The 17,704-nt window shown below is 38.4% G+C and overlaps 1 protein-coding gene across 2 annotated transcripts in view; it reads left to right on the top strand.

Annotated features, from left to right (window-relative positions):
- The first annotated feature begins 523 nt into the window (after positions 1-523).
- Positions 524-17,704, top strand: part of LRPPRC (leucine rich pentatricopeptide repeat containing) — an 87,796-nt gene continuing 70,615 nt past the window's right edge. The window contains exons 1-10 of one of the 2 annotated variants that reach the window (XM_071577388.1): positions 524-717; positions 10,448-10,650; positions 12,782-12,904; positions 13,575-13,696; positions 13,787-13,845; positions 14,574-14,660; positions 15,126-15,252; positions 16,284-16,428; positions 17,167-17,309; positions 17,587-17,692. In XM_071577388.1, coding sequence (XP_071433489.1) covers positions 539-717; positions 10,448-10,650; positions 12,782-12,904; positions 13,575-13,696; positions 13,787-13,845; positions 14,574-14,660; positions 15,126-15,252; positions 16,284-16,428; positions 17,167-17,309; positions 17,587-17,692 — 1,294 coding nt within the window. In that variant the 5' untranslated portion in view covers positions 524-538. The remainder of the gene's footprint in view (positions 718-10,447; positions 10,651-12,781; positions 12,905-13,574; positions 13,697-13,786; positions 13,846-14,573; positions 14,661-15,125; positions 15,253-16,283; positions 16,429-17,166; positions 17,310-17,586; positions 17,693-17,704) is intronic. The other variant, XM_071577398.1, reaches the window with a different exon arrangement.

Raw genomic sequence — 17,704 nt, forward strand, 5'->3', positions numbered from 1 at the left:
CTTCCCTCTCCATGTCGTTCCCGGGGGATGACAAGCGGCTTTTCCCGTCCGCCAGGCTTCCCAAGCCCTGCTTCTCTGGCGCATGAGCTCAGGACTCGGCTCTTCCCATTGATCGGTCGGAACAGCCCGAGGGATTTTCCATGGCGCGCCTGCGCTGCAGCGGCCACGCTTTCGGCGGGTCTGGAACACCGCACGGCAGCTCACAGCACTGCCGCGCTCCCGGGACGCAGCCCTCGGGTGGTTGTGCTGGGAAAGCCAGGCGGGTAAGGGCGGCGGCTCCCGGGTAGCCACACGGCAGAACTGCCGGGACACCGCCGGGAACGCGGCGCTTCCCGCTCTCCCTCCCGGCCCCAGCATCCCGCGCTCCCCGCGCGCCCGCGCACCTTCCGCCGGAGCCGCTTCCCATTGGCTGCCGGGCGGCCCAACCCGGGCTCGCGTGGCACGGCCCACCGGCGGCACGGGGTGGGGATCGGCGGCGCGCCGCTGGCCGAGCGGGCTCATTGCGAGCGCGCAGCCGGCGGGTCCCCCTTCGTGGGGAATGGTCGGGCCCCGTCACGTGGGGCCGGCGGCGGCGCAGAGCCGGTGCGCCGCTCACGTGCCGCGGGCGGTCATGGCCGCGCTGCTGAGCTCCGCCGGGCGCCTCCGGGCGCTGCGACCGCGCCTCCCGCCACTGCTGCCGCCGCTGCTCCCGCCGCTCCGCCCGCCGCGCCCCGACAGGTGAGACCCCGCGCCCCCGGCCCCGCGGCGCCGGCTGAGGCCGCGCTCCGCTCTCCAAGGACACTGCCGGCCTGGCCGCCGGGGCTGCCCCGGGGTCTTCGCGGCCCCGCCCGGCGGCCTCGCCGCGTGTGCGGGGCCTCGGCGTAAGCGAGGGGCAAAGGCCGTGCCAGAGCCCCGCTCTGCTCCGCTCCCCGCCGGCTGCTCCGCCAGGCCGGACCGCGCTTCCCGCGCCTGGTCCCGCGGGGCAGGACACACCGTGCGGAGCGGACACCAAGGGAGATGGGCAATGATGGAGTAGGGTCACCGTCCCTGGAGGGGTGCAGGAAACGACTGGATGTGGCGCTTGATGCTCTGGTCGGTCACAGGTTGGACTCAATGACAAGGGAGGTCATTTCCAATCCAAATCACTCCGTGACTGACTGTGGGTAATCTCGCAGTTGGAATCTGGGTTTGCCCTCCTTGCTCTCTGACTCCACTTTGTTATCAGGAGGAACATTCTCTTGCCTTTGCCGTAGTTCCCGCTCCCATCGCGCAGGTAGAGTGGAAAACTCACCCTGCCCTACCTGTGTGCCTCCAGGCTGCAGTTCTGACCAAGCTAATATGTGGCTGGTGCCCTGCAGGAAGCTTGTAGACACAAACCTTAATTGGCACAAGGTTTCATGAGATGATAAAATAACTCAGTGTTGCCAAAGGGAGGAAGTTCTGTCCTGTCTTTGTTGTGCCTTGTTATAGCTCTGGTGCTCCCTCTAAGTCAATGTAACTTAATTCTTGGTAGAAAAGCAGAACAGCTTTCTGCCTTTCTAGATAGATAAATGTGTTCAGTAGAGGACTTAATGAGTTCCAGAGCTGGTTCAGGAGGAAAGACGGGAACAGACAAGAGTCAGCAATGGGGGACTCCTGGGGAAAAGTCTCACCACTAGAATAAGGATGTTATTCTAAGCACTAGTTTTAGTGCTTATCAGTCTTGCTGTGGGGCTGGTTTTATTCTGTGGGCTCACCAAAATCTTATCTAAAACAGAATATAGTTTCTTGCTGGCTTTAATTATTGAAGTGTCTCAGATGCTATCAGAAAAGTTGGTATGAAGGATAGAGTAGACTGGTTCAGGAAGGGCCAGAGAGCTGGGAGGGTGTCTGCAGAATGGCAGCAGAACCACAAATTTAGTTGGCTGCAAATAATGAATAAACCTTGCTACATTCCAGTAATTAATTTTTGTTTTCTTCAACATGAAGCTTAATTCTCTAAATTGTTGCAAGAAGTGATATTCACTGAAATTCATATATGACTTGGTGAAGGATTTTTCTGTTTCTGGAAAGAACTTCAAAAGTGGTTTATTCAGTGATATTTTGTCTTTAACAACTGGGTTTTGTGGTTTTTTTGGCTGTCATCACCCTCCAATACTTTTTTCTTGCAGCAAATTATACTTAATTTCAAGTGTAAATTGGGTCATGTGGGATAGTTCAGTGATCATGCAGAAAACTTCTGAAACTTCTTGTGCATTCCTTCTGTCCAGTAATTTCACTCCTAAAATAAGTTTTTCACCTAAAATCTTTGTCTTACTGTCATGTTGTGGTAGGAGTTTAGGCATCCTAGTGTGCAAGTGATGCTCTAGACCCAAAGTGTAAAGCAAAGGTAAGGCTATAAACTGAAATTGCATGTATTAAGCATATAATCTCATTTAGTTTTTTTACCTTAAGTAATTATTCATTGTTGTTTCTTTTTCTACTTAAGCCTTAATTTCTGGAAATGGACCTCCTTTGAAGAATTAGAATGACACATGGACCACACTTAGGCTTGGTATACTTGCTGTTCAGGTCTCAAGATTTTGAGAGTGAAATGCAGTCCACTGCAGTAAATTCCACAGAATATTGATAAAGTGCTAATTGCAGCAGTAGGAAAACACACACACACACAGACACACACACAGAGACACACACACACACTCCTGTTTTAAGATTAAATAAATCAAAAGGAATAATCTAGCATTTTGCAAGAAAGCTGTGTGAATAACTGTTTACATGTGCTTGATGTTGTCGCTTTAGCATTGAACATAATAAAGTCAGTTCAGAAGCAAGTCAGTGATTGATTATATTAATGGTTGCAGAAAAATTGCAGATCTCTTAATTGGTCTAGAAGATGTGAAAGAGCAGCCATCACATTCAAGCTGAGGTTTTATCAAAGCATCATTATTGCTCTGATTTTCAGTCTAAGATTTTTCTGAAGATGGGTTAGGATAGCAGATGGATAATCAATTGCATTGGGTGCTTCAGAAGCATTTCAGAGCAAATCAGATCTAAGGCAAATTTACTCTTTCACTTGACCACCTCTGGTATGAAATACACTGAGCTATATGTTGTCACTCTCATGCCATGCAATTTTGTTAAGTTAAACTGACAGACCAATGCAACAAACCTCAGAGGTACAGCAACAAACTTCAGCACTGCACTGATTTATGTGGTACAAACTGATCACTGGAACTTTGTTCACTGAAGTGAAGAGTTGCCTAAATTTGCTGCTGGTATCTGACTGTCAACAATGCTGTAACAAACCCGCTCCACTGGCGAGTGTTTAAAGCAGATTTTGCACTAACATCAGGATGTTTTGTGGGAACTTTGTTCTACGTGCTGTAGGTGATGGTGTTATGGTTTGATGTTGCAGCTTGCTGCTGTGGGAGTTAGTGCTTGGAGAAGGGTTTTGGTTCCATTCTTCCCACAATGACCAACCTCCTGTTGCTGCCCAGCTTGCCTTGCTCTAAGTCAGGGAAGGAGAACAGTTAGGTCTGAAGTATAGATTGTGAAAGTACAGCTGAGGAGAAGAATCAAGGGGAATCAATACAATAACAAAAAGAAATCAAGCCAACAGACCTACTCCAGTGTGGGCCTCTCTCTGTACTGGCCCATAGGTCCTGCCAGCATGCTGGTCCTGCGCAAGGTTTTCTCTGTCTTATCAACACTGTTCTCAGCAAAAATCCAAAACACCACCCCGTTCTTGCTACTTTGAAGAACATTAACTCCAAACCAGCACAGAAGATCATGTGGGCCATGCTTTTCAAGTTTTCCCTGTAAAGACTCTTACCTTTTGATATGTTGTGTGTTTAAAGCATGTTGATGAGATGGGAGAGAAAAGATCCTTTTGAAAAAGGTCTTGTTTCAGACTGGGGCAGGAGGAGTGTTTTGATTTGAGCTTGGGGTAAGCCATAAGTTAAAAACCCAAGGGATTCATGATTGAATGCATAGTGCATTTTTTTCTAATTTTTTTTTTACATTAGCTTCAAACAGATTGCCTTTGGTTATTTACGATCACACTCAGCAATCCATCACTAGTGAACAAAAATGTACAATGGAATGCATGGAATAATTACATGAGCAAAGGGATAGAATTAATACTCTTTAAATGCAGAGGAGACATAGAGTAGACTCACATTTGGTGATACCCTGTTGTAATAAAGTTTCACGAGCTGCACTGTTGTGGTTGTATGTGTTTCACTGATGGATATAAAATGCCTGGATACTTCCCAAGGAATCATAGAAATGTTAAGGTTGGAAAAGACCTCTGAGATCAAATCCAGCTGTTAACCTAATGCTGCTAGCTTCACCACTAAACCATGTCCCCAGGTGCCACATCTAGATGTTCTTTGAACACATCCAGGGATGGTGAGCACCACTTCCCCAGGCAGCCTATACCAATGCCTGACCACCCTTTCAGAGAAGAAATTTTTTCTGATACCCTTGGTGTAGTACAAAGCAAAGTTCTTCTATTTTGCTTCTTGTGAGCCACTTAGGCAAAGTTTTTAGATCCTCTCCAAGAAACCTGAAATTTTTCAGTCTACATGAAAGAACCTTAATTTCTCTCTGTTGTAAGATTCTCCTATATCTCACTGAAACAAATACACAGTGGCCTGAATATTGTGGTGTTTTTTATAGGTGGTCATAGCTAAGTCAGGGGAAATACTGTTTAACAGTCGTGTGAATCATGCTGGGATCTCAGACTGTATTCAGGATTGTGTTTAGTAAATTTAACAAATGTTGGGTCTGTAGTACTTTTATATACACTAATGAATTTTAACTCTCTTAAGTTTACCATTATTCTACTTTTGTGCATGGCTTTATTTTGAGAACTGTTTCATACACCTTGCTTTTAGTTTAGTAAGAACAAAATACTCTCTACTTTTCTTAGAAAGCATAGCAGCCACCTTATTGTGGCTCTGATAAAAGGAGGCAAATACCCATATGGTTGGAGGCTTTGTAATTATTTTTCAAATATTTGGAATTGGTCAAGTTTTACAGTAAGTAAACTGTCTGCTGCAAGGGAGAAAAGATGAGGCTTTTTTACTCAGGCTATTGTGTAAGATATTTCCTTTATGAAATTATAGGCACTGCCTTTAGTCTGCTCTAGAACTGTGGAAAATGTGTAAGTACATGAATGCAGCACTGGGATTCTCACTAAACCCTTTCAAACAGAATTCTGTGAGCTGACTTGGTGTGAATTTCTCCATGCATACTTCATCTCTGCATAAGTTTTTCTGTGAGTTTATCTTCAGCTGCTTTCCCCGTGTTGCAGGCTGAGTTGGTGGGTGAAGAGTTGCCACTTGTGTTGGGATTAGAAATGCATCATTGGATAACCTTTCCTGTGGAGGTGAGGTCTGCAGTTGGAGAGGCAAAGCTGAGGATGGTGTAAAGGCTCCAGTATCAGAAAGCTACTTCTAATCCAGCAATTGTGGGAATAGGAGAAAATCACTCTATAAAGCTTAGTATCTCCTTTTGAGCCCCTCTCAGTTCTGGAGTGTAGGAATACATATGTTGAGGAAGAATATTTAAAGGTAATTGATGAAAGTAAATGCTTAGCACTTGTTGCAGCCTTGGAGAAGTATCATGTGTTGTGCTGTGTAGCATGGCATTTAATTCTGAATGAAGTTCATTAAAATAATTGAAAAAATGTGGTTACACCATAAGACTATATAACATCTAGTACTGAGGCAGGATCAGAAATGTCATGGTGATGCGTGATAGATTTTCTTCCCCCTCCTAATCTTTCTAAGCATCCAAATGAGAATGTTTGACTGAAGTATCCTATGCAAATATTTAGTTACAGTTAATATTACAGCAATTAATCTTAGCTGTGTGATGCTTGATGTATCCACTTGTATTTCTTTTTGGAGAGTGGGATGGGGTAGGTGAGTCCTCTGAGTCTTTTAAACTGAATAAACTGAGTCTTTTTCCCTGAATAAACACACCATGACAAACAGATCATTATCTGTATTTTATCTATGTTGCTTCTCTTAGGTTTTGAGAAACTGAAGTTTTCGTTCTGCTGCTTAATGTTTTGTGTTTAGTGATGGCTCATTTTCAGTGCTGTTGTCTAGCCAGATGTATCCCATCTGAAGTTTCTGCTTTTATGCTTTGTCCAAAACATACAACTTTTTGTGGTCTCTGTTGGATTTCCTTTTCGTTGATTTGAGACCATTACATCAAGTAACCAAGATGACTGAAGTCTGAGGCTTTCCTTCTCAGAGTTTGCCACCATTGTGGTGTCATCTGCAAATGTTATGTTTAACTCTTCTGTCATCCAAGTTGTTACTGAAGCCTTTGAATGGGCATGGATTATACCAGTCTTTCCCCAGTTGGATCAGGAGGTAGCTTCATTTAGACTCCCACACAATGTTCCTAATTTTGCAAGAAATCACACTTCAGTTTTGTTTAAATGTGTAAAATTTTTTTAGACAACTACTGCACCCATATTTTGTAACTAGGTGGTGCCGAACGCCTGTACATCAGTCTGCATTTTTCATTGTTTGTTTTTCCCACAACTTCTGTAAATTTTTCAGGGTAATTCCAGAAGAATGGAGTTTGAGTAAGGTCCATTAGTGTGTCTTTAGCAGAACATATCGTAACGTTTTCAGAAATTACTTAAGTGCTTGCTTGAATAATTTTTCCTTATTCTCACCTGCACCCCATCTCCCTATGAAAATTAGTAATGGTAGGATAGTTAAAATTTACATAGAATGGTTGCAGTGAACATTTCTTGAAAGCTAAACAGTATATGATCTGTAATTTTTTTCCCTTTGAAGAGAAATCTGTAATTTCTAAAACATCTTTCTTGTACTCAGAAGCCTTTCTTGCTGCACTTTTAGGTGACTTTCTGACTGAAATGGTTAACATGACCTTGATTTTTATCCTTTTTCTCTATTCATCTTAATCATGTGTTGTTTTTCAGCTTCTAAAATTAAGGATTCCTGATGCATGGATAGCTGCTTAGTTTTGTTAACTTGTTTCATGAGGAGGTTGTACTATTAGTATAAATTTTCATTATGTCATCTGCTGCATTCTTCTGTCCTTCACTTGTTGCTTGAAATCAAACTGATACTATGTCCCTTAATTTGTTAAGTTTGTATCTTTTTTGGCATCTGACTTTCTGGTCTGCTCAATCTTTTGTCTCACAGAATAGTGAACTCTTTGGTTTGATTTCCCTCTTAAGTTTTGTGTTCTTAGTTGATTCATAGTGCTAAGAACCAGACTGATGACAGTAGATGGCTGTGGCTTCATCCAGCTTTTGGAGCCACAGTTATTTTTAACGAAGTTTTACTATGGGATTGGCTTAACATTCCACATTGCCTTAAATAGTGCTAGTAGTGTAATTTATTCAAATGCTGAAGGCCTACATATGATGAGCTAAACCTGGGCCTTACCCTAAACATTTTATTTCAGGCAATAATTATAATTTAGGTGGGTGCTAGTGGAAGTTTGAGTTACTCAAGTTGTTTTATACTCTTACTGTTTTTACCTGTCTCTCTCAAACTGCAACTTGGACTCCCATTCCTTAGAACATCTTCAGTCAGTATAAATGAACAGATGCACTGGTAGTTTATGTGATAATATTGGGGTGTGTGTTTGTGTGTAAATAGAAATGCCCAGTTCTGCTCATCTTTCAGAAGGTTTAGTGAATAAAAACAACACTTCATATAAGTGTGTAATATTTTAAAGTGTGCAACAGTAGCAATTGATATACCATAATGTTCTAAACTGACATTATAAATAGCATCATGCTAAATGTTAAGCGGGAGAATTTAGTAACAAATGAAACTTTAGAGTCCTGTCGTAGTGTTAAACCAGCATATAGTGAGCATGCAGATATTGATTTCTTCTTTACCCTTAATTTGATGGAGCTCTGCAAGTGCTTTTAAGTATTTTGTGACTTTTGACTCTTGGAGAATCTTACAAAGATAGTTTTCTTTAAAAAATGCAGAACTTAAGAACTGCAGATATCAATTTGTTCATGGTTACAATTGTGCTACATGTCATAAGATGCAGTAGCTTTTTTCATGGATCTACAAGTGGGTGATACCATTCTTTTTTTTATCTATATCTTTAAGAAAAAATAAAGAATTTGCAATCATTACAATTTCATTCTTATAGCTATCCACTGACCAGCTCAAAGTTGAGTATTGCTGTTCATGTGTTATTAAAAAGTTATTTGAATTTTAGACATCACATTTGGTTGTTATGCCCAAGAAGAATTAAAATTTAGTGTCTTGTTATTTTTGCCTTGCACTACTGGATTTTATTCTAATTAGTCTAATGATTTCTGTTTTACGGAAAGTACCTTGTGTCTGGTTATGTCATATAGTAGAAGAGGAAAAGGAAGGAAAGAAAATGACACCCTTGGGAACACTTCTAGTGAGAGAAGGCATTACTAGTAATGACAAAAAAAGTTCAGTGGTGTTAATCTGTCAAGCTACTTACCACCAGAAGTGGTGTTTCAGTTTTGATTTTCCCCTCTTTTTTTTTTTAAGTTCTTTCTATTTTGTCTGATTTTAGGCACCTATTCCTTCTCCATTTCTTTATTTCTGATTAATTCTGGTCGGTTTTGGACTTCATGAGTTTTTCCCACTCTAACCCAATGGAACAGTAATTTAATATTTTTGTAAAAGTGAATGAAGTGAGTTTTATAAGATTACAGAGGGATCTGAATAACATCAGAGCTAGCCCAAAGGAGTCAGTGGGAACTTGTATCTAGAAGGAGGTACAAGAGACTGAAGGAGAGGGTCTGTCCTTCTTTGGCAGTCTTTTTTCCCTTGTTCAATTTTTTCTTCCTTGTGCTTTTCCTGGTGGAATACCATGAAGATAATTTGCTGGTCTCAATTTGCTGGTCTCTGGAATATTCTTCAGGAGGAAACTTGAGGAGATTGGGCATGTAAAAATTGCGTGCTTGAAAAAGATAATACCCAGTAGTAGTGGTCTTCCTCATTATTGAAGGATTTTTTAAAATACCTTTAGAGGTCAAATAGCCAATAAACTGTTTTCATGGCTTTCATTAGGAAAGAGGTTCTGCCTCAGGCTACTCATAGAACTTACAGCCTGCTCAGTTACCAAATCAGGATTTCAAACAGCAAAGAAAAAACTGTCTTTGGGCTACTTTCTGCTCACAGGAGGCAACCACATGGTAAACCACCAGGCTGGTTTTTGCTACCCCAGGGATGATTTTTCTGCCATTTAGCAGCTTGCTGCCAATGCTTCTAAAACACTGACTTGCCACCAGTAAGCTTTTTTCTCCTCTGCTGGACTTCCTGTCCTCTGGCCTGAAATGAGCACTGGTCAGTGAGAAACAATCAGCAGATACACCTGTGAAAAAGCCTCAGGTGTGGGAGATTGTTTTGTAGAGAATGCCAGCACTGCTGCCTTTAGACTGGCATTATATCAAAATGGGCACCTGTTACTACAAGGGCTCCTGGTGCATCTGTCACAGCACTATTTCTTTTAAAACTGGTCTAAGGAGCTTGGAGAATTTTAGCTGAAGAGCTACCCAGAGAGCCGGAGATGAGAGGGCAATTTCAGAAGCTGCTGAATCTTCTTTTTGACACCCAGCAAGTATTACTTCCTTTGTGTGGGATTCTGAAGGAGGACAGTCTGGTTTATTTTATGCAGCTGTAAGGACAGTTGCGAACAGACTGCCAGAAATGCTTGTGTGAAATGATAATTTCACCTACACAAGCTGTTCACAATCTTGCTGTGGCACAAATACCATTTTCAAGTTCTTATGTGCATCAACTTATTCTTGAAAAAAGAAAAGGCAAGCTTGCTTTGCATTGCTGAAAATAATGCTTTCTCATTATGCTTCTCACCTTATGTTGTTTTGTGAAAATAAATATTTAAACAAATCCAGTGTCGATGTTTTGTTTACATGGCAGAGTGAAGGGATGCTTCCTGCTTGTTATTGTAAATTCTGCAGAATGGAGAATGATCCTGTCGTTCTTTAATCTATTGTCTAAAATACTGACCTCTGTATTAGTTTTTTTGTATCTGAATTGAAAAGAAAGATAGTTGCTGTCTTGATTTGCTGTGTTCTGTCTGTGACTGTTCTTGGAGTGATTTTTCAAAGCTGTGTAGGAGCTTTTGTGAGAGGCTGTAATGGGACAACAGACTTTTATAGTGCTCGGATTACTGGAAAATTTTAGTTTTTGTATGAATAGTATTTGAACCATTTAATTCATGAGGTGAATCAAACTGAAAATACCAGAGAAACAGTTGTCACTGTGAGCAAATGTAAATGACTGTCTTCTTAAGTAGAAGGACACTGATACGAATTACCTGTGTTTGTTTGTTTATATCAATATGGAATGTTTTTCAGACACTGTTCATCACAAGAAGTGCATTATCTTCTTGACATTATGTGACTGGTGTAGTTGCAAAATGACTCACAAAAGTGTAATCTCTTTTTTTGTTTGTTTCTATTTAGCAGAAATACGAGCCAAATAAGATTCCTTACACTTGCACCTCAAGAGGAAGGACGTGTTAAAGAAGAACCAATTTCAGAAATTCGAACCAGACCGACCTGGCAGTTTGACTGGGCATTAAATAAAGTGGATAACTCTGTGAGAAAGACTGGCCGCATTCCTAAATCTCTTCTACTAAAAATCTTCCAGGAAATGAGCAAAGCAGGTATGTTTGAAGCTGCTACATAACAGCTCAGCAAGCAAACCAAGGAAATGAACTGAAAGAGTTCTGATTTTATTTTGTTTAATCTGCTGTATATGTTGATGGACAGCCTTTAAATGCTTCAGAGCTCTTATTTGGCTTTGAATGCAAGTGTGCTTTTCCACCTTTTTTTTCTTTTGTAAAAATGCTGTGTACTTTTAATAAGTGTTGTCCTACTGCCTTGCTTATTGTGGATTTTAAATCTGGTAATATTACACCTTCCTCGTGTAACTGAATTGTGCTCTCTGAACAGGGGTCATACCTGTCTGGTTTACGCAGCATATTTTTCAAGTGTCTGTAACAAACCACGCTGTCCTTAAGACATTATTTGTTTTAAAATGGAACTACAACTGGGAAATGTGTAGGTGATTTGACATTACCAGGTAACTGTGGTTATCCATGACAAGAAATTTTGTGGTTTTTTAATAAAAAAAAATAGCTGAGACATTGGTCATTATGATGGATTCAATACCCCTTTGGCTAAAATAGCCTGACTGCATTAGTGTTTTACAAACCAGCTGCCATGATTGATGAGGTTTGGTACCAGTTAGGTGAGTCAGTGGAGATACTTGCTGAAGATGCTCACTGTGAACTGCTGTCAATATTTGTCAATGACAGCATGTATTTTTTTAATTTTGTATGTTTTGCTGTGTATTGCTCCTGGAGTGTATTGGTTTGTGTAGCTGGGGTTGTGGTTTTAAAAGTTTTGCTTGTCACTGTTTAAAAGCCAAGTCTTCAATTCATGCTTTCTGTTGAACTTGTTAGTGTTTTCTTTTTGCTTGTGCTGTCCTTGCTGATCCTGACTGCTTTGGGTTTTTTAGATATAAACTTATAATTTTCGCTTGTGGGTTTACAAGGATTTTGTGTCTCTAAACTTCTCTGCAAATAGTTCTTCATGAATCTAGTCAAGTTACGTGGTTTTTAGGAACTCATATTAACAAAAATATTAATTGCTCATAGTGGTTTCCTTTAGCTTTGTAACTGTATTTAAAAATAGAAACATAAAACCTCACAAGAGATTTAACTGGGATGCTGTTAGAATAATTGGCAAATATTTCCATATGAAAAATTTCAGCACTTTTTTATTAATTAATAATGAAACTAATTTAGCAGAAGTGTGGGAGGTTAGTGTTGATTTCTGCCTGTGTTTGTATGGTTCTTCCATTTCTAATTACAACACAAAAAATGCCTAAAGCAGGTGCTTGCATTGGGTCTCTTGTCCTGCATCTTTCCATACTCACACTGCCAGACCTTTTCTGTTTTCTGTGTTCTTTCAGGGTACTCAGTCACTGGCTGTAACACTGTGTGGCATTTTCATTGCAGGAAGTAGTTGTATGCAGCAATTTAAAACTTAATCAAGTATGACTTGATGATCATACTTTACAATGTGATGCTTTCTGAAGAAAGTAATTTTTATCATCTAAAGATGTGATTAGAAAAAGATTTGTCTTCAGCTTATTGAATAATCTGTGATAGATTCTGAGGTTCTGCGTTAGTTTGCCTCAGGAGTAATAGTGAAGGCCAAAAAAGAGAAGAGTTTATAGTTACTTTTTCAACATTCTGGGACTAGGGCAGAGGTCAGAAAAGGTGTTCTTTAGATGTAAATGATCTCATTTATTTTATATTGAGCATGGGCAGAAGTGGAAATGGAAGTTTACTTGTGGAAAGTCTCTGACTACCATTTTTGAAATAATACTGAATTGGTATGAAGTATTTTGACAATCTAGAAATTTATGATAAAGTTGCGTCCCTATTAGGATGAAATGATCCAAGGATCATTTTCCATTTTCAATTGGGAAATTCAAAGTACTAGATAATCTGAGTTTAGGGCTTTGTGTCATATTTTTTATAACTTCTGCTCAGCTGAGCTCATTACTGTGCTAAGTGGCATGTTTTATCACAAGTCTTTTTCATTATAGTGCACAGTAGTGTAAATGTTTAATTATTTGGGTATCCTGTTCAGTAAAAAATCTTCAGTCTTGAAGAAAATTGTATTCTATAGAAAACGCTTGACTATTGCAGTGTGTCTATCTCAAATCTTTATTCTAATATTGAATGCATAATTGTGAAGTTTGTGGTTTTGTTCCACTTGCAGGATCTCCAGGAAGTAACCAGACCTTGCTTTTGTTGCGAAGTTGTGGTACTCTCTTACCAGAGGTGGTGTCACCTGAAAGAACACAATTAGCCCACATGATATGGGACAAGATGAAAGAACTGGGTGCGTTGGGTTTGTTGGTTCTTCTTGCAAGGACTTTCTTTGTAATAAGAGATGCTGTATTTTAGTAGTGTTTAAATGTTAGTTTATAACAGGATAGGTTATATTTAATACCGAATAAACAATAGATTTTATTTTCCAGGTGAGACACCTATTTCTAATTCTGGGGGTTATAGTGACATCTAGGGGTGTTAATAAAAAATCTAAAGTTTTTTTTTTTAAGATGTTTAAATTAGACTTTTGCTTGATTTTCATTATTTTATTTTCCTTTTCTGTCAGGTGATACCTTGATATCTGTCTAGCTGAGTATTCCTAGTGCTACCATCTTTTTTTTATCAGATGATGGTGTTTTGAGTCATTTATCTATAGATAATGCATAGGTGAATTGTTTTTTCATAGTAGTATTACTGAATCTGTGACATAAATACAGCTGTAGAGACTACAGAATAGCATGCTCATGAGCATTGATAGTGGTCTTGTTATGTATTTAGCCTTCCATAACACGTGTGATGTTAAATAGCTGACTGTTATTTCAAAGGTGAATAAAAGGAATCAGTCTGCTAAGATCATGTGGAGTAAAATTGACATAAAATTAATTACCTGAGAAAGCTATAAAACCATGTTGTATTTAGAGAACCTACATTCACTGACTGTGGTTGAAATGTTTCCTCAGGTGCTGTGTATGATACAAGCCATTACAATGCCTTACTTAAAGTCTACCTTCAGAACGAGCACAAATTTTCTCCGACAGAATTCTTGGCCAGAATGGAGGAAGCGAATGTGCAGCCTAATAGAGTAGGTACCCTTTTACAACATCTTCATTCCAAGAAGTAGCATCCATTTATTGGATGAGAGTCACTAACTTCGCTTTTTTGTTTTCTGTAGGTTACATACCAAAGGTTGATTGCTGCTTATTGCAATGAGGGTGATATTGAAGGAGCAAGGTATTCTTTTGCATTTATGTTTGAAAGGATTTCCACAAAATCTGTTTCCCCTATTCCCTACCAATGGTGTTAAAACTCATTTCTGTGTAATTCGTATAAACTGACCGAAGTGAGGAAGGGCTTTAAGTATATTTTAACCAGGCATTGAGGAGCAATTTCCTGGAGACTGCTGAAACCTACAAAAAACAAATAAAAATAAGTAATAGACCAGTGTCTTCAAATTAAGTTGTATTCACATTGCTCAGAAAATAACTTGTTTTGTCATTTCTAGAGCCAGTGTGAAAAAGCCTGATGCTGCAAAGGCTTATTGCCTTTGTAAGAAAATGGCTACTTGGAAAGGCATTTGAGAACAATGTGGGCTAAGGAGCAAATAGTAGTAATTCTGTCTGTTACAGAGAGGTTGCTGGATATTTGTCTAATATTTTATTTTTAGCAATGTTAAGTGTGATTGTGGGGCATAAGAAGTAAGAGGGAGGAAGATAAAGGTAAAACCCCCAGCCTCATATTTCTGTCTGAATATTTAAAAGTGGCAAATACAAATACATAATAAAAAAAAATTAAAATGACCAATTATGAGCATATTATGCAGCATCCCAGAATGTAATTGCTCAGTAACATCAGGATTTGGGTTTTTTGGTGATACAGCACTTGTTCAAGGGAGCAGCAATAGCTCGGTAGTTTATCTTTTCAAAGGAAAAAATACCCATTCATTGTCTTATATTTTGCAGTAAGATTCTTGGATTTATGAAGAACAAAGAACTCCCAATCACCGAGGCAGTATTCAGTAGCCTTGTGAAAGGTCATGCAAGAGCAGGGTAATGTTTAATACCTTTTTTTCTCTTTGCATTATTTTAGCTTTAATAAAATATAGAGTGATACTGTACAGAAAAATTACATGCTACAGAATAGTGTGATGGTTTTGAATAATAATATATAGATGATTGTCTCTTTATACGTTTTTGCAGCAAAACAGACCTGTTTAACAAAGGAAGTAGTTTTTTCCTTGTGTCTGAAAGTCTTGGATTTCAAGATAAATGACTGTACTTTTGCAGTGTTTGAAGAAAAATTGTTGCACTTAGTTATAATCTATTAAAAGACTTTTTAAAGTAATACAATAATTAAAAGGCTAGCACTTTCACCTTTCAGGATTTGCTTAGTTAAAATAAATTTCTTTAAGCTTGTTACAGTCTTTGTTTCCATTTCTAATTAATTTAATGATAAATGTGGAGTTACAGTATTGTGGTTAACTATACTGAGGATCTTTCTTTGATTTCTTCTAGAGATATGAAGAGTGCAGAAAACATCCTTTCAGTGATGAGGATGGCTGGTGTTGAACCAGGTCCAGATACCTATTTATCACTGCTGAATGTGTATGCTGAAAAGGGTGATGTTGATAGCATCAAAAAGGTATTGCAAGTTTGAGTTTAAATACAACTTTTTTGATCTTCTGTTCAATATAACTTTTGAATGCTTTCTATCCATGCAGGAGGAATAATAAAGAATTTTATAACTGATTTCCCCCTAGTCCGAATTAACAAATTTTTTTTATTGCATCTGAATAACTGGTTAACTGAAAGCAATCTCAAAATTTCTGAAAAATAATTGTCTTTTGATAATGGCACTTCAAGAAGATAGATTTGTCAGTGAGTGATTTAATAGTTTCGGTTTTGTTTTTTTAAAGACTAATAGTGCATGTGAGATATTTATGTATTTATTTATGAAAATAAAAACAGAACCTTAATTATTCTGTTCCCATTGAGCGATTCTTTGGCTGCCATTGAAGCCACAGGATCTTTATGGTAAATTTTTTTTTTTTTGAGAAAACCAGCAACTTAGGTATTCATAAAATGAGACTGCTTTGCAGCCCTTTGTGTAACAGATTTTTTTCAAGTATTCTCGCTTACTTTTTTTTTAAGTCAAAGAAATACTCAGAAAGCAATGAGGAAAGGAAATTGGTTTGATCTTCATAAGCAGTATCAGCAGTTTAATCAGTAGTATCAGATGTAGAGGACCAAATCAAGAAAGGGGATGTAGGAAACATAATTTTGTTCTGTCACTTTAAAATTAAACAAATCTTCATCAACCAACATTCTTTCAAACATTAGCAAAAAGTTTGATTGGTTTTTCTTCCCTTTATAATTAATTTCTTTTGAAAGTCATCTCACAATGAGAATATCTCTGGTGTTTTCATATATTATTAGAGAGACAGTACTATATCCCTTTTAGCTGTCCCTTTTTATTTTTAGTTTAAAGGTGTTTGAGGCTCTCTCAATACTGTGTGTGTTCTTTCTCTACACCATGTTGCATTTATCTAAACCTGTGGTTATAAAAATTAAAAGAACAGCTTTTTTTTAATTTAATTTTATTTCTGTTTTAAAATGTATTCTGTTTGGAGTCACTTTGAAGTTGACTGAAGTTAAATTTATTTTGGTTTACAGACTCTAGAAGAGGTTGAGAAGACTGAAGGGTACCTTATGGATAGGATTTTGATGCAGGTGATTTTTAACCTTGTCAAAGCTGGATATCCACAGTACGTCGAGGATATTAAACAACGCATAAGATTTGAAAGGGAATTAATTCCAGGTATTTCCTTGGTTCCTATTACAAGGTGGGGAGGGAAAGCTTTTGTCTTTTTTTTTTGTTCAAAAATGAGTTATCTTGCACTTTTCTCTTGAATACTGAGGGAAAAGAATTTTTTTGCCATTAGTTTGTGGATTCACTTGTGCTGTTTTAGATTAAGTTTTATAAAACTTAAATATAAACCAGCTTTATTAATTTACACAAAAATTAGTCAATCAGTTTTTTAATTTCTAAAATTCATTAAGGTTTTATAGGAAAGCAGTAAGTGTGGAGTCCTTTCTTCAACTACCACTATTAAAATTCCTGTTCTTAGAGCTGTTTGTGATTGACATAAAAAAGGGATACTAAATACTGAGTATAGTTCTTTTTAACCTACATTTGAAGTCAGTTTTCTATCCCAGTATGTGTAATCTGATTGATAACTATTAATTATACTTCATCCATTTTTTCTTTTTCTGATGTGCCTAGAAATGTGTTTCTCTTAGTTTCTGTCTGTCACATTGCAGTGGTGATACTTCTGTAATTTTTGGTGTGGTCTTCTAATGGAAAAGTGAATTTAACTGATAAAGAATTCTGGAAAAGGTAGTCTCAAATTTGATGGTTTAATCATGTTTAAAAGTATGTTAATGGTACTTGTGAAACATTTGCTTTCCTTGCTTTCACCAATTTCAGTCGTTTGATGCGGAATTGTCCTGTGCACTTTTTAAATTTTGTTATTTTTCTCTGTTTTTCCACTGCTAGATGCAATGAACCTGTGCTTGACTCTGATAACTCATGGCTTTGAAGATATAAGCTTCAGTATTTTGAAGTCTTTCAGTCATTTACCGCGTGATAATATGGACCAGGGTAGCTTCTTCTTGCAACATTGTGTAAATAGAGATATGGTAAGCAGAATAGTAATACTTTTTTCGTAATCTACTAATAATAGTATATTTATTTACTTTAATGCAACTGCAAAGTTTGAAAATGGTGATTTTTTGCACTATTCTTCAAGAGCAAAAGAATAATTTTGTTATTTCATATCAACTTCCATAATAAAGTGAAATTCACCAAGGAATCATGTTTGGCATGTGCAATATCTATTTTCTAAACATTAGAAGAATTTGACATTCCTAACAGTTTGAAAAATATAATTAGATTAATCTTTGAATTTCCTTGCAGCCTGTGAAAAAGCTGAAGCAATACTGTAATGAGTTAAAAGAAGCGAAAATGCACTCAGCACCATTAACGTTTATTCTGCGTTGTGCTTTGGAGACCAACAAACCAGGTACTCTGCTTA

The sequence above is a fragment of the Pithys albifrons genome, chromosome 2 (assembly GCF_047495875.1).
Source record: "Pithys albifrons albifrons isolate INPA30051 chromosome 2, PitAlb_v1, whole genome shotgun sequence".
Classification (NCBI taxonomy): domain Eukaryota; kingdom Metazoa; phylum Chordata; class Aves; order Passeriformes; family Thamnophilidae; genus Pithys; species Pithys albifrons.